This window comes from Salvelinus alpinus, chromosome 5 (genome assembly GCF_045679555.1).
Source record: "Salvelinus alpinus chromosome 5, SLU_Salpinus.1, whole genome shotgun sequence".
Lineage (NCBI taxonomy): Eukaryota > Metazoa > Chordata > Actinopteri > Salmoniformes > Salmonidae > Salvelinus > Salvelinus alpinus.
The window spans coordinates 85,598,148-85,613,987 of NC_092090.1; the positions used below are offsets into that span (position 1 = coordinate 85,598,148).

Below are 15,840 nucleotides of genomic sequence, written 5' to 3' on the forward strand. Positions count from 1 at the left end.
AAGGTTTTCAGTTTTAAAAGGTTAGTTTAACAAATAGTGCATCAGCCATGGCATTGTATTGACACCTGAAGCAAACACTGAATGACAATCTATCGCTCTGACTCACTCAGTCCCTGTTGAGGTTAGTGAATTCTTACATTTTGCTGCCATCTATTGGAAAAACAGATCACTGCAGCCTCTTTCAAAATTAACACGACGTCAATGAAGGTAGAGATATTCAAAAACAAGACTAAAAACCGCACACTGAAAAAGGACAGATGGACCAATCTTGAGTTGAAAACAAATAAGCACTAAAGTCAAGGTTGGTCATCTATCTTTTAAAAAAATAAAAAATTCTCAGTGGGTTTGTTTTTGAATAGTAGTTGTCCCTGCCAAAACCAGCAGCTAGACACACTGCTGAGCACAGTGTTTCTTGCTTTTCTGCAGCATCCGCTTTAGAAATCTAATGAAAAGCTCATGCTAGACATAGAAAAACGGTTCAAAACCACATCTGTTAACATTCATTTCAGGCCAGGCTCATACTCCAATACTGAAAACAACATTTCAAAGTGACGTGTGATCACCTGCCTAGTTCCCCTACAATATTAGTGTCATGACCTCATGAAATGGCATGATTTCAGAGTTAGAAAAATAAGTGATGAGTGTGTGATGAGCTATTGTCCTCCCCTGACACAAAGAGTCTGTCTTCACTGTTGGTAGTCTAATAGACGAGTGCTATTAACATTCACGCGTCAACCCATACTGGAGCCAACTCTATTGTTCGCTGTCATTCCTTAACAATAGAATACTTGGTAGGCCAGAGTCATGCAGCAAAGCTCCCAGCTACCCTATGGGGAGGGCATTGGGCACACCCATGGCCAGTGAGTCTCAGTAGCGCGCCAGAACCTCCAGGACCTCCTCTTTCACAGCGAGGGGAGAGTGCTGCTGCACGCCTGCTGCACCGATACGGGTCTCCCAGCAGTCATAGCCACAGTCTCTCAAGTCCTGGATCGTGTTCTGGACCACCGAGCACTCCGTTTCTACGAGAGGAAATCACAAAGAAAAACAAACCATCACACACAGTGAACTACATTTAACACCCAACTTGTTTTTGACCCTCCGTTCCTGCTTACTGCACCGGAGGATTCATTTACATCTGCAGACCTTGGGAGAAGGACTAGGTTTGCTACTGAAATGGCACCCCTCGGAGTCCGCACCCTAGGGTTCTGTGATGCGAGACTCCCACTAGGAGGTGGAGTCTGACGGCCGCTGTGAGAGCTGAACCCACAAAGCCCTCTCTAGCAAACACCAGGGTGCCCAATAACTGGATAATAATGTGTAAACATAGGCTAGGGCTAAAATGCCTGGGGTGAAAATGTGTCAAATAGGGGAGCAATTTCTGAAAGTAAAAGTAGAAAGCCTCCCACCATGTAACAAAGGAAATGTTTGCGTGGGATTTGGATTTCAGACTGACCTTGAAGAGGGCATTTAACCTGAACCGCTTCTGTGTGGCTCAGCTGGGAAGAACATGGCACTAGCAATGCCAGGGTCATGGGTTCAATTCCCACTGGGGTCAAATATATTTAAAAAAGGTATGCTCCCACTCTCTGTACAGTAAGTTGCTTTGGATAAAAGTGTCTGAAATGGCTACTATACTGTATTAGTAGTAGTAGTACTTATTCAGCTGAAGAACAAACAGTAAGCTAAAGTACATCTCTATGTGGAGAAAAATCATTACAATGCTCATTACAAAGAAATGATAAATACGTAGCACGTCATCAGACAGTGGTGGGTTTTAACAAGGCTGCAGGATAGCAGGTTACTTCACTGCATGTTTCGTCCCTGCTCTTGCTCAAATCAAAACTTCTCAGGTCAAAGCTGATCTGAGAGCACTGAGGGGAAAACACTTGACTAAACCTTTCGGAAAATAGCTACAAACCACAAAAAATGTGCAACACTTGTTTGCTAGTACAACAAAACAAATCAACTTCATTTGGGGCTATATATTCTATGTGTTACGGGCTGCAGGCATAAGCAAAGGTGGCAGTGGATTTTTGTGGAAATAAGCGTGAAACACAGGATCCTCCTGGCTAACTCAACCAGCTCTCCTTCTCTATACCGTCCGTTTGAAACTACAGAACCTCAAAAGAGGATGACATTTTGTCACACACCCCATATCTTGGCTCACCGTCAAATCAATATAATGGAGCCAAATCTACTGATGTGTCGACATACAATCAGCATGCAGATGTCATTTCACAGATCTCACTCACTGTTAAGAGGTCACGCTATTCATAGAAATATAGACAAGACAACAAGGCTCTCAGCAACTCTCTGCCCCAAAAATAAGGCGAGGGCCATAGATGGTGGCAATACCAATGCAGCATAAGAACACATAACATAGGGACGCCCCCACTTGATTACTGCGAGCCAGATGAAAGTGTAGGGAGGCATTACTAGCAGACAGCTATAGTACCTGGTCTAAGCAAGGTGATGCCACAGCCCCCTCCTCCGGCACCAGTCAGCTTGCTGTGTAGCCCTCTGGCCAGGGTGACCTGGCACAGGCTGTCCAGGGTCGTGTGTCCGACACCAATCACATTCAGGTGGTGCTGGTTGATGTCAATAAGCTCCTATGGGAGACATAATAGCAGCTGTGGGTTTTACATAATTTCATTTTCAATCTGTTTTGTATGAAAACACAATTTTGTTCTGTATTTTGGCTTTTCATGCAGCTTTTTACCAGGGGTGCAACTTTGGTTTTAGAAGTGAGGGGGGGTATAATTATTTTTTATAAATGAAGATAAACACTCTAAACAGCCTACCCGACCGCTCGCAGGGATCCGCATGGTCCTAAAGCACACCGTTGCCTCATTTTGTATCACATTCCAATGATAAACTGGGGGGGACAACAATGCAATTTCAAAATGTTAAGGGGACATGTCCCCCGTCCCTAGTGAAAGTTGCACCCCTGGCTTTTACCATGTGTAAGAGGAAGTCAATCATTTCTACGCTGTGTCAGACTGGTAGTGTCTGCCACACCAGAACACACCGTCCATAGGCAACATGTGTTTCAATACTGTACCTCCAGGACATTGTAGTGCTCTGGTGTGGGGGTGTCGCTGGCCATCTCTGTTAAGGTCTGCTCACAGGTGCAGGAGACTGCATCCACAGACTCCAGTACAGGGTTTATAATAGAGGGAAACTGGAGGGGGGAGAACAGCAAATAAAATATAGAATGAATGCTTTTTACAAATAATTGGGAATTCAATGTAAAGGAATTTAACAACACTAAATATACTTAAAAGAAGTCAACAGTGCAGACTAAAGCAGCAAATGTACATAATATCGTCTCATCTAGTGGTCATATCATTAATTAAAACAGTCAGTACATATTGCATAGCAGCACAAAAAGCCAGTCACTCAGTGCTGAGTGAAAAAATGTAGCTCTTTCCCCCAATCACAACACTGCCAGTAACACCACCTATGACAATCTAACAGAACAGAAGTGCTCACACCTGTGGATGTCACCTAGGCAACGGCACACAGGGGTGCTAGCTTAGCGCTTCTTCTCCATGTTTTATGAAGGCAGTCAATGCCAGGCCCCAGAGTGTCTTTCCCATGCAAATTAAAGCACTGGCGATTACACTAATTACAGGGCTGGGGAGGAGAACACAGTGGAGACGAGACCACAGCCATTTAGTACCTTGTTCAATTTGTCCTTCACTCCAGCAACAAGTACCTTGGTGCTGCGAGGGACCTTGGTGTTCGTGAGTAGGATCCTTAACATTGGGACCCTACAAGTAGGAAAACATTAAAGGAAAGTTAGCAATATCATACCACATTATGTACCTGTATTCATTCAGGTGTTGCTATTGTCAATGTTTCTCCTCATGAGTGGCAATAGCAGAGTGGAGTCCATAGAATCCAAAGAGAAGGAGCACAGACTATCTTTTCCATTCATTGTTTGTGACAGCATGGGCAGTGTCACGGAGGTAAGTCCTTATTCTAAAGTAGTCCATTGTAACTGCATTGGGGATTTAATGCCACCTGCCATAATTGTTCAAGAGTATAACCCATTAACCCACTGACCTGGATGACATTCATTAATCCCTCCAAAACACAGTCGACTACTTTAAAATAAGGCATGCTATCACACTCTATAAAACTGGCAATGTAAATTAGGCCCATTGACCATATTCACTACAGTGACATGGAAAGGGTTTGGTTTAGTGTACAGTACCTGCTTAAGGCTGTTATCTTCCCAGAACGGTATCTCAATATGCCACCTTCAAGAGTCAAAGCAAAGTGATAGAATCGGCCATCAATCAGATACCATAATAGAGTAGAGTAATTTGAGCAAAATAGTATTTTCTGGCCGCAAAACAGCCCTCGCACCACACAAAGGAATACTGCAGCTGGTGACTGCATGTAATGCAGCACATTTCCCACTGTTAACTGTAACATCAGCCTGCTCACAGAGAACACACACAAGAAAAGTAACTCCCGCTACAATACTGTTCAGTGCCGTTCTGCAGACAGAACATGCTGCCAGATTGTATCACACCATTCATTGTACCACACACACCACAAAGCTGTGTGGTACCGTGGGGTCTGTGCACAAGGCAGAGGGATCCGGGTCTTACCCCATGTCCCCACAGCATTGTCCACTCCTGAGGGGTTCCCATGGATGATCCTCTCTCCCTGAAACGCCCACCTGTTAATTAGCTCCATCTCCACCTCACCCCACCTGTTGAAACACAATGAAATACAGAAGAGATGATTACAATGAGGATTTACACTGGGCTTTCAACCCCTATCTAACATAGCCCTCTTGTCACTCACTCTGTGCTTGTGATGAGTCCAGCCCCACCCATACTGACATGTGAGGACATCAGAAACAAAGTCCGATCTGACTTCCAGAATTTATAACGGACTAGCATCCTCCAGTTGTGGAAATAGATTTAAGAAAAATGGGGATCTGAAAACTATCAAAATCTCTACAGATGACTGAAAAACAATATGTAGGTTGCTGGAGAAACTGCGGCCAAACGGAAGCAAATAGTTCACACTGTGGGCAGAATATATTTGTACTGACTGACTGTCTGGAGGGTGGAATAGCATATCCCAGGACTCAGCTAGTGGTGCTGCAGCAGCTACTCTAAATTAACTTGAGTAACTATTCGAGTAACTACACTGTTCCTAGACCGTCATTGAAAATAAGAATTTGTTCTTAACTGACTTGCGTAGTTAAATAAAAGGTAAAAATAAATAAAAATGAAAAAAACTATAAATTAAGACATATGGGTTACAATGTTTTATTTGTTTGTTTGTTCAATAAAAAAAACAGCTACTGAGAGATTTCTTTAAATAATTCAATGTTAATAGATCCAGTAGGGTATTTGGTGTTAAGTCATTACCTGGCTGTGTTTTCCTGGTCACTTAGTGGAGAAGGGATGGTCCCACTGGCAGAAAGCATGGCTGCAGCCAGGCACACAGAGTAGGCAGCGCTGGACCCCAGACCCGCTCCAGTTGGCAACTCTGACCACACAGACACCGTCAGGCTGGGCAACTCCCTGAGATGGACGAGAATTATTAACCACATTCAATCAATTACTGCAAACATTTTCAGCATGGCTTGCTTACATCTAGGAATGTGACTGTAGTAGGATTTCTTCAGCCTAGTTGGGTATGGCTGAGTGAAAAACTATTAAATGTGGATGAAAAAGCTAAAAACAGCACTATTGTTTTTACCTACTAGTGTTTGTAATAGGTTTTAGGGCACTCAATCTCACACAAAAACACCACACTTTGCAAAAGCTCCTACAGCAAAAACATCCCAAAAAAACACATTTCCTTTGATCTTAATCCAACTGACCAAAGGGTCTAGACACAGCAGTCCTTTTTATTGTGAACGACTAGCGTGGCGTACATATGTGCATGGGTGTGACTGCAGCAGACTTGCCCATGACTGCCAGGCCCTTTCTGGGCAGACAGGACAGGCACTGTCAATGCCCATGACAGCCAGGCTCTTTCTGGGCAGACAAGACAGGCACTGTCAATGCCCATGACAGCCAGGCTCTTTCTGGGCAGACAGGACAGGCACTGTCAATGCCCATGACAGCCAGGCTCTTTCTGGGCAGACAGGACAGGCACTGTCAATGCCCATGACAGCCAGGCTCTTTCTGGGCAGACAAGACAGGCACTGTCAATGCCCATGACAGCCAGGCTCTTTCTGGGCAGACAAGACAGGCACTGTCAATGCCCATGACAGCCAGGCTCTTTCTGGGCAGACAGGACAGGCACTGTCAATGCCCATGACAGCCAGGCTCTTTCTGGGCAGACAGGACAGGAGTACGCTCAAAACTAATTAAGGAGCTGCTTTCCCTAGGAACAAGCGCATCCAGACTTGTTAAGGCTGCAGCGTGAGCCCAGTGCCAGCCTCTCATTAGTGGTGGACGGGCTCTGACAGGACGGACAGCCACTATCTCAGACATGCTAGCATAGCGCTGCAAGCGTCAACTCACGATTAGGCCTACTCCTTAGCATCTACCCAGCTCCTAGCTGCCCAAGTCTTTCTCACTAGGATGGGGTCTGTGGTGTTCATTAGGGCATTAGAGGTTTTGTTCTTGGGTACCAAGATTAGCACTACCCTATGTTACCTGGCCTATATAAATCAATTAGCTCTATCAGTTGACACTCTTACCCTGACTTGGCAAAGACACAGAGGTAGATGTAGAGGAAGGCTAGGATGGCCATGCTGCGAGTATCCAAGGTTCCATTTGATACACCAACAAAGTTTCGCAGCATCCTGACAAGCTCTGCATCAAGCTCATTCACATTCCCCAGCTCAGCTGTGAGACAGAATGACACAAATAGACAACATTACAATAGGAGAATAAAACAACCACAACGATACTTCAGCTGTTATTTTACAACTTTGCCAATAGTTTTGGGTTTAAGTCCAGTTCATCTCCAAAATGTGCTACATTGGTGTCTTGTGCTGATTGATTAACTGGAAAGAAAATTTTTTTTTTAAATTAATTTGTGACGTTTTTTTTGGAGTGAGCTCAATGCACACATAGATTGCACAGTTTTTCTAGAGATAAATCAGATCAAGCCTGAACTATGCGATGTAGTAGGGGGAGTTGTAGATTCAAACAGGCCAATATTCTACATATTGTAGTGCATAAAACATGGTAATTAACTACAATGACCATAATGGAGAGACAGAAGAGGAAGCGGGACATCGGGACGATTTGTAGGAACGTATGGCGGATGGTTGGACATGGAGAGTAGTGCGGACCAAGTCGAGAAAATGGAGAAACGGTTGGAGAAGCAACAGCTGTGCTGGAATGTGATCAATATGGGTGACAGTTCTGATGATATGGATCAGGAGGATGAGGGTCAAGGATCTGAATGGTCTGTAGTGGAAAGACATAGGAAGAAGAGAGATTATGAAACAGAAAGCAGTGGAGCATCTAGTAAAGAAGGCAAAAAGAGGGTCAAGGTAGGAAGCAAGACTAATAATGTGTCGGATTGGAAAGTTCTGATGGTGTTTGAGACCACAGGGCCTCGTTTACACCCTATCCGATTAACCAATGCCGTAGAGAAAGAGATAGGTGAATTCAAACTAGCCCGGTTCATTGGAAATGGTAGACTGCTAATACTTTGTGGTAGCCAGGCTCAGCAAGGGAATATTCTGCTAATGTAAAAGCTTAATGGGAAGAAGATTAAAAGCCATGTCCCTGGTGCTTATGCTAGATCACTGGGGTCCCATTATCTATGGCCATAGATGATATTATAGAAAATGTGAAGAGAGGCAGAGTGATTGAGACCAAAGGATTGATCAGTAGGAAAGAAGGTCAAAGAAGTGAAAGCTTATCAGTGCTGCTGAGTACAGATAGGATTCCTTTTTTCAATGCAAGAAATGGAAAGCAGATGTTACTGTCGAACATGCTGAATAATCCTATGGGTGGATTGTTTCAGCATGATAGCAAGTGTAATAGGGTAGGGGTGCTTGATTGTGGGGGGGGGGGGTGATAGAAATTAGTATGGATAGATGTATTCTTTTCTTAGTAGCGCAGAATTCGGCAGACCATAATTGATCGCACACTCCAGCACAGTAGGTGTTTGGTCTGTTCTTCTTTTACGCCTGCTACAGAAGCAGAAGAATGCACGATTGTGATGTGATATAGAGACCAGCTGTTGCTTCGAGAGGTATCACTACCTGAAAGAACATGATCTAAGTGGTTGATAGTTGGTATTCAGCAGTCATAAAAGTATGCTTTATTTACTTTGAAGAACTACAAAACAGTGATTTTGTCAGAAAGCATAGGCAGCAGCTCTATAGAGATGAGATTACTTGGAATTAAATAATAAAGTTGTTAAATAAAACAAATGTAATACACACAATAACTGAAATATTTTATTAAAGTAATGTGCATAAATGGTTAATAGGTGATAAGCAGTAATGGGCAGTCACTACCATCATGGGACTTTTATTCATTGTTTTATTCTGTGTGGTTACAGCATTTAACCTTATCCAAATAATTAAAACCAAAATCCATGATAATTTTTCATTAAAATAATTTAACCGAAACGACCACAAAAAGCACTAATAGCTCAGCACTATCAGAAGTGGAATAGATCTCACCTCCAGAGTCAGGGAGAAGCTGCTTCAACGCGGTCACATCCCAGCTGAGGAAAGTGTTGATGTTGGGGAGATTGATGCAGACTTTACTGGTGGATGTGGCCTGCAACCGTAGGTATGTGCGCAGGTTCAAACTTACAGCCAGAGCCACCTAGCACAGGTTGGAGCAAAAATACCTCTGAATTATTGTTGTGGTTAATGTCAAATCAATTTCAACAACCAATCTTTCGGTGAACAGAAAACCATAACACTGCTTGTCCTGGGGGTCATATGACGAACAAATCTCATGAATACATAAAGATGATGGACTGGCATGGATAACTATCTTCAGTAAGATATTCATACAATAAAGTAAATCAGGCTCAAAATATACTTAAAAGTATAAAACAGAACATGTAAAGTGTTGGTCCCATAGTTCATGAGCTTAAATAAATGATCCCAGAATTTTTCCATACACAAAAGAAAATGCTTATTTCTCTCAAATGTTGTGCACAAATTTGTTTAAATCCCAGTTAGTTAACATGTCTCCTTTGCCAAGATAATCCATCCACAGGTGTGGCGTATCAAGAAGCTGATTAAACAGCATGATCATTACACAGGTGCACTTTGTGCTGGGGACAATAAAAAGCAAATAAAATGTGCAGTTGTGTCACACAACAATGCCATATATGTCTCAAGTTGAGAGGGTGTGTGCATTTTGAATGCTGACTGCAGCAATGTCCACCAGAGATGATCCCATATAATGTAATGTTCATTTCTCTACTATAAGCCACCTCCTAATGTCGTATAAGAGAATTTGGCAGTCCAACCGGCCTCACAACCGTAGACCACATGTAACCACGCCTGTCCAGGACCTCCACATCCAGTTTCTTCACCAGTGGGATCGTCTGAGACCAGCCACCCAGACAGCTGATGAAACTGATGAGTATCTCTGTAATACCGCCCCTTTGTGGTGAAAAACTCATTGTGATTGGCTCGGCCTGGGTCTTGAGTAGGTGGGCCTCGCTCCCCAGCGTGTAGGCCTATGCCCTCCCAGGCCCACCCATGGCTGCGCCCCTGCCCAGTCATGTGAAATCCATTGATTAGGGCCGAATTAAATTTATTTCAATTGACTGATTTCCTTATGAACTGTAAATTAGTAAAATCATTAATTGTTGCATTTATAGTGTTGTTCAGTACATGTCTGTTTTTTATTTTTACCTTTATTTAACCAGGTAAGCTAGTTGAGAACAAGTTCTCATTTACAACTGCGACCTGGCCAAGATGAAGCAAAGCAGTGCGACGCAAACAACAACACAGAGTTACACATGGAATAAACAAGCGTGCAGTCAGTAACACAATAGAAAAAAAAAAAGTCTATATACAGTGTGTGCAAATGGCATGAGGAGGTATGGCAATAGGCAATAGTAGCGAGTGGCTTCCTATTTCGCAACAAAGCATCCTTCACTCATGCTGCCAAACATACCCTCGTAAAACTGATTATCCTACCGATCCTTGACTTCGGCGATGTCATTTACAAAATAGCCTCCAACACTCTACTCAGCAAATTGGATGCAGTCTATCACAGTGCCATCCGTTTTGTCACCAAAGCCCAATATACTACCCACCACTGCGACCTGTATGGTCTCTTTGGCTGGCCCTCACTACATATTCATCACCAAACCCACTGGATCCAGATCATCTACAAGTCGTTGCTAGGTAAAGCCCCGCCTTATCTCAGCTCACTGGTCACCATAGCAGCACCAACCCGCAGCACACGCTCCAGCAGGTATATTTCACTGGTCATCCCCAAAGCCAATTCCTCATTTGGCTGCCTTTCCTTCCAGTTCTCTGATGCCAATGACTGGAACGAACTGCAAAAATCACTATAGCTGGAGACTCATATCTCCCTCACTAGCTTTAAGCACCAGCTGTCAGAGCAGCTCACAGATCACTGCACCTGTACATAGCCAATCTGTAAATAGCCCATCCAACTACCTCATCACCATATTGTTATTTATTTTGCTCCAGTATCGCTACTTGCACACTCATCTTCTGCACATCTATCACCTCAGTGTTTAATTTGCCATACTGTAATAATTTTGCCACTATGGCCTATTTATTGCCTCACCCCCCTTATCCTACCTCATTTGCACACAATATATATAGACTTTCTCTATTGTATTATATACGGTATGTTTGTTTATTCCATGTGTAACTGTGTTATTGTTTGTGTCGCACTGCTTTGCTTTATCTTGGCCAGGTCACAGTTGTAAATGAGAACTTGTTCTCAACTAGCTTACCTGGTTAAATAAAGGTGAAATAAAAATAATAAAACGTACTTACCTTGCCATGCACGACAGCGTGTTCTCCGTGGAGGATAGCTTTCCCTGGTGCAGACACGATACATTCCTTGATTTGCATTCTGATAGCAAAATGTAGCCTGCCAAGTAAATGTTGAATTGTTAGTAAAATAGCTATCGTTAGCTAGCTTTTTCCAGTTAATTCATCAGGAAAACGACCTGTAGCTATATATATAGTAATACCTCCAAACCACTCCGTACGATGAGGGATAGTCTTTACAAACTCCCGTTGTATTTTTAGAAGGGATAAAGCGTCCTTATGAAGCTGTCCGCACTGTTAAATACCACAATCTTGAAAACATCAAGCGACAGTCAACAAAACACACACAGCAGCGGGACATGCCTCTGGCTTCATGTCCAATCAGCGCTAGAGGTGAGATGTACAGATATTTTGATAGCCAATCAAAATCCTACTCTCACCCTCGTGCCATTGGTCGTGTGATCAGATTGGTTCAGCCCACTAACATACGGATGCCACCGATAGACAAGAGGCACAAGGAGCGTTTTTATTTTATTTAAACATGATTACAATGATTACAAAGACATCTCACCTACGGTGTATCCAAACAACAGTAACATGTCTAACTGTGAATTGGACAGACATCATTTGGATCAAAAATAAGGTAGTTAGCTGTATAGTATAACTCACTTTTAATGCTACAATATTGTATCTTGTTTGGTAACAAGTTAGCTAGATTTGACACACATTTAACACCACTGTCAGCACAAAGCTAGACAGCAGCATACCCAAAATATACACAAAAACGGGCGATAAAGGTGAATATTCAAGCAAGTCATTGCACATCATATGGTCATTTCATCAAAGAAAGCTTTGCTCATCATCTTGTCATTGCCAAAGGTTTCTCTAGCACTTACACTGGAGAGAGAAGGCCCAAGGAAGATCATGTGTTTGAAGCATTGTGAACAACAGATGAGCTGTCATCAGCAATAGGGTAATGTGATGTCCTTTCCTTCTATTGGGTATTATGCTTTGTGACGTATTCACGGTCTTGTGTTTTGCATCGACAAAGGTCATACTTCACAGATCAGCTGGACAAGGTCTGAGTTTGAACTTATTCAGTTAATTTTTGGAGAGTAATGATGAACATATGTTATATTTTACTCAGTGCATACCTGCCTAACCCTACAGATTCAGTGTGTCTTACAAGATGTGGGATCCAACATTACCACACCTCTGTCATCTGCAAGAGAAAGATAAGTAAATATATTTCTGCAAATCCTTTTGTAGAATCATTACACACAGCTCACCCCAGCCAGTGGCATTCTCATTCTATTCATACTCTTATCTCACTCTATCCAACAGAGAAAAGCAAGTTCAGTTCCCAGCCAGTGGCAGACCTGGAAAGCTGTCTCGACCATTCACAGAGGAGCTGCCACCACTGACAAACTTTATATTACCTGTAAGCACCCACTCTGGATGAAACTTCTCTTTCATTTCTTTATTTTTATTTTTTATTTCACCTTTATTTTACCAGGTAGGCCAGTTGAGAACAAGTTCTCATTTACAACTGCGACCTGGCCAAGATAAAGCAAAGCAGTGCGACAAAAACAACACAGAGTTGCACATAAACAAACGTACAGTCAATAACACAAAAAAGAACATTTGAAAAATCTATGTACAGTGTGTGCAAATGTAGATGAGTAGGGAGGTAGGCAATAAATAGGCCATAGAGGTGAAAATAATTACAATTTAGCATTAATACTGGAGTGATAGATGTGCAGATGATGATGTGCAAGTAGAGATACTGGGGTGCAAGAGGGTAAGTAATAATATGGGGATGAGGTAGTTGGGTGTACTATTTACAGATTGTCTGTGTACAGGTACAGTGATCGGTAAGCTGCTCTGACAGCTGATGCTTAAAATTAGAGAGAGAGATATAAGACTCCAGCTTCAGAGATTTTTGCAATTCGTTCCAGTCATTGGCAGCAGAGAACTGGAAGGAAAGGCGGCCAAAGGAAGTGTTGGCTTTGGGGATGACCAGTGCAATATACATGCTGGAGCGCGTGCTACTGGTGGGTGTTGCTATGGTGACCAGTGAGCTGAGATAAGGCGGGGCTTTACCTAGCGAAGACTTATAGATGACCTGGAGCCAGTGGGTTTGGAGACGGATATGTAGTGAGGGCCAGCCAACGAGAGCATACAGGTCGCAGTGGTGGGTAGTATATTGGGCTTTGGTGACAAAACAGATGGCACTGTGATAGACTACATCCAGTTTGCTGAGTAGAGTGTTGGGGACTATTTTGTAAATGACATCGCCGAAGTCAAGGATCGGTAGGATAGTCAGTTTTACGAGGGTATGTTTGGCGGCATGAGTGAAGAAGGCTTTGTTGCGAAATAGGAAGCCAATTCTAGATTTAATTTTGGATTGGAGATGCTTAATGTGAGTCTGGAAGGAGAGTTTACAGTCTAACCAGACACCTAGGTATTTGTAGTTGTCCACATATTCTAGGTCAGAGCCGTCCAGAGTAGTGATGCTAGTCGGGCAGGAGGGTGCGTGCAGCAATCGGTTGAAGAGCATGCACTTAGTTTTACTAGCATTTAAAATCAGTTGGAGGCCACGAAGGAGTGTTGTATGGCGTTGAAGCTCGTTTGGAGGTCTGTTAGCAGTGTCCTAAGATGGGCCAGATGTATACAGAATGGTGTCGTCTGCGTAGAGGTGGATCAGAGATTCAACAGCAGCAAGAGCGACATCATTGATATATACAGAGAAAAGAGTTGGCCCGAGAATTGAACATTTATAAGGTGATGTGGAAGTATTGATGATCGGTTTACAGGTTCAAATTCCAAATAGTCTTAGCGTACTTCCAGGTAACACATCAGATGAGGTTTTGATATGTTAATCCATGTTTAAAGCACCTCAATACATGTATATTGACATTTACTATCCAATGATGCATTATTTATTAGGTCCCTTTGTTGGTGAATACATCTATGCATATTGGTTAAATGTGGTCTCTTAACTTGTCTGTCCGGTTACATAGTCTGTAGGAAAGAGCAGTGCAGCCCTCCACATAGCACGGACAGTATGTCGCCGAGCAGAATGCAGGTCAATTTGAGCTAATCATATGGTTGTTCAGACCAACCACTGTAAAACAGTCATCCTGAACATTGTCCCAGAAACAGCCATATTAACTATAACACTGTCTTATTTGTAGAGTGTTTCCCCTATAGTGCGGTCAGGTGAGGCCGATCCTGATGTTGCCACAGTTTTGAACAGGTACAGTGCCTTGCAAAAGTATTCATCCCCCTTGGCGTTTTTCCTATTTTGTTGCATTACAACCTGTAATTTAAAATTATTTTTATTTGGATTTCATGTAATGGACATACACAAAATAGTCAAAATTGGTGAAGTAAAATTTTAAAAAGAATTTGTTTAAAAAAATTCTACAAAATAAAAATGGAAAAGTGGTGTGTGAATATGTATTCACCCCCTTTGCTATGAAGCCCCTAAATAAGATCTGGTGCAACCAATTACCTTCAATTACCTCCACATAATTAGTTAAATAAAGTCCTGCTGTGTACAATCTGTGTCTCATGATCTGAGTGTACATACACATATATAAATATACACTGCTCAAAAAAATAAAGGGAACACTTAAACAACACAATGTAACTCCAAGTCAATCACACTTCTGTGAAATCAAACTGTCCACTTAGGAAGCAACACTGATTGACAATAAATGTCACATGCTGTTGTGCAAATGGAATAGACAAAAGGTGGAAATTATAGGCAATTAGCAAGACACCCCCAAAAAAGGAGTGATTCTGCAGGTGGTGACCACAAACAACTTCTCAGTTCCTATGCTTCCTGGCTGATGTTTTGGTCACTTTTGAATGCTGGCGGTGCTCTCACTCTAGTGGTAGCATGAGACGGAGTCTACAACCCACACAAGTGGCTCAGGTAGTGCAGTTCATCCAGGATGGCACATCAATGCGAGCTGTGGCAAAAAGGTTTGCTGTGTCTGTCAGCGTAGTGTCCAGAGCATGGAGGCGCTACCAGGAGACAGGCCAGTACATCAGGAGACGTGGAGGAGGCCGTAGGAGGGCAACAACCCAGCAGCAGGACCGCTACCTCCGCCTTTGTGCAAGGAGGTGCACTGCCAGAGCCCTGCAAAATGACCTCCAGCAGGCCACAAATGTGCATGTGTCTGCTCAAACGGTCAGAAACAGACTCCATGAGGGTGGTATGAGGGCCCGACGTCCATAGGTGGGGGTTGTGCTTACAGCCCAGCACCGTGCAGGACGTTTGGCATTTGCCAGAGAACACCAAGATTGGCAAATTCGCCACTGGCGCCCTGTGCTCTTCACAGATGAAAGCAGGTTCACACTGAGCACATGAGCACATGTGACAGACGTGACAGAGTCTGGAGACGCCGTGGAGAACGTTCTGCTGCCTGCAACATCCTCCAGCATGACCGGTTTGGCGGTGGGTCAGTCTGGTGTGGGGTGGCATTTCTTTGTGGGGCCGCACAGGCCTCCATGTGCTCGCCAGAGGCAGCCTGATTGCCATTAGGTACCGAGATGAGATCCTCAGACCCTTTGTGAGACCATATGCTGACACATGCACATTTGTGGCCTGCTGGAGGTCATTTTGCAGGGCTCTGGCAGTGCACCTCCTTGCACAAAGGCGGAGGTAGCGGTCCTGCTGCTGGGTTTTTGCCCTCCTACGGCCTCCTCCACATCTCCTGATGTACTGGCCTGTCTCCTGGTAGCGCCTCCATGCTCTGGACACTACGCTGACAGACACAGCAAACCTTTTTGCCACAGCTCGCATTGATGTGCCATCCTGGATGAACTGCACTACCTGAGCCACTTGTGTGGGTTGTAGACTCCGTCTCATGCTACCA

General features: G+C 43.5%; 1 protein-coding gene and 1 pseudogene across 1 annotated transcript; one reads left to right on the forward strand and one right to left on the reverse strand.

Annotated features, from left to right (window-relative positions):
* On the reverse strand, positions 1-11,333 carry mvk (mevalonate kinase). The gene is made up of 11 exons (XM_071403946.1): positions 11,155-11,333; positions 10,955-11,051; positions 8,633-8,780; positions 6,683-6,830; positions 5,397-5,552; positions 4,623-4,726; positions 4,220-4,265; positions 3,683-3,773; positions 3,062-3,181; positions 2,456-2,609; positions 1-1,019 (listed from the first exon to the last, which is right to left on the reverse strand). The coding sequence occupies exons 2-11, from the start codon at positions 11,030-11,032 to the stop codon at positions 868-870; spliced, it is 1,197 nt and encodes a 398-aa protein (XP_071260047.1). The 5' UTR covers positions 11,033-11,051; positions 11,155-11,333; the 3' UTR covers positions 1-867.
* The window catches only part of LOC139575359 (corrinoid adenosyltransferase MMAB-like), an 8,116-nt pseudogene continuing 3,586 nt past the window's right edge, over positions 11,311-15,840 (forward strand).

Excerpts from the sequence above, each read along its gene's own strand:
- mvk (XM_071403946.1), bottom strand. The coding sequence starts at position 11,032 with ATGCAAATCAAGGAATGTATCGTGTCTGCACCAGGGAAAGCTATCCTC. Across the intron at positions 6,831-8,632 it reads GCTTCTCCCTGACTCTGGAG|CTGAGCTGGGGAATGTGAAT; the intron begins GTGAGATCTATT and ends TCTGTCTCACAG. Across the intron at positions 4,266-4,622 it reads CAATGCTGTGGGGACATGGG|GTGGCATATTGAGATACCGT; the intron begins GTAAGACCCGGA and ends TGACTCTTGAAG.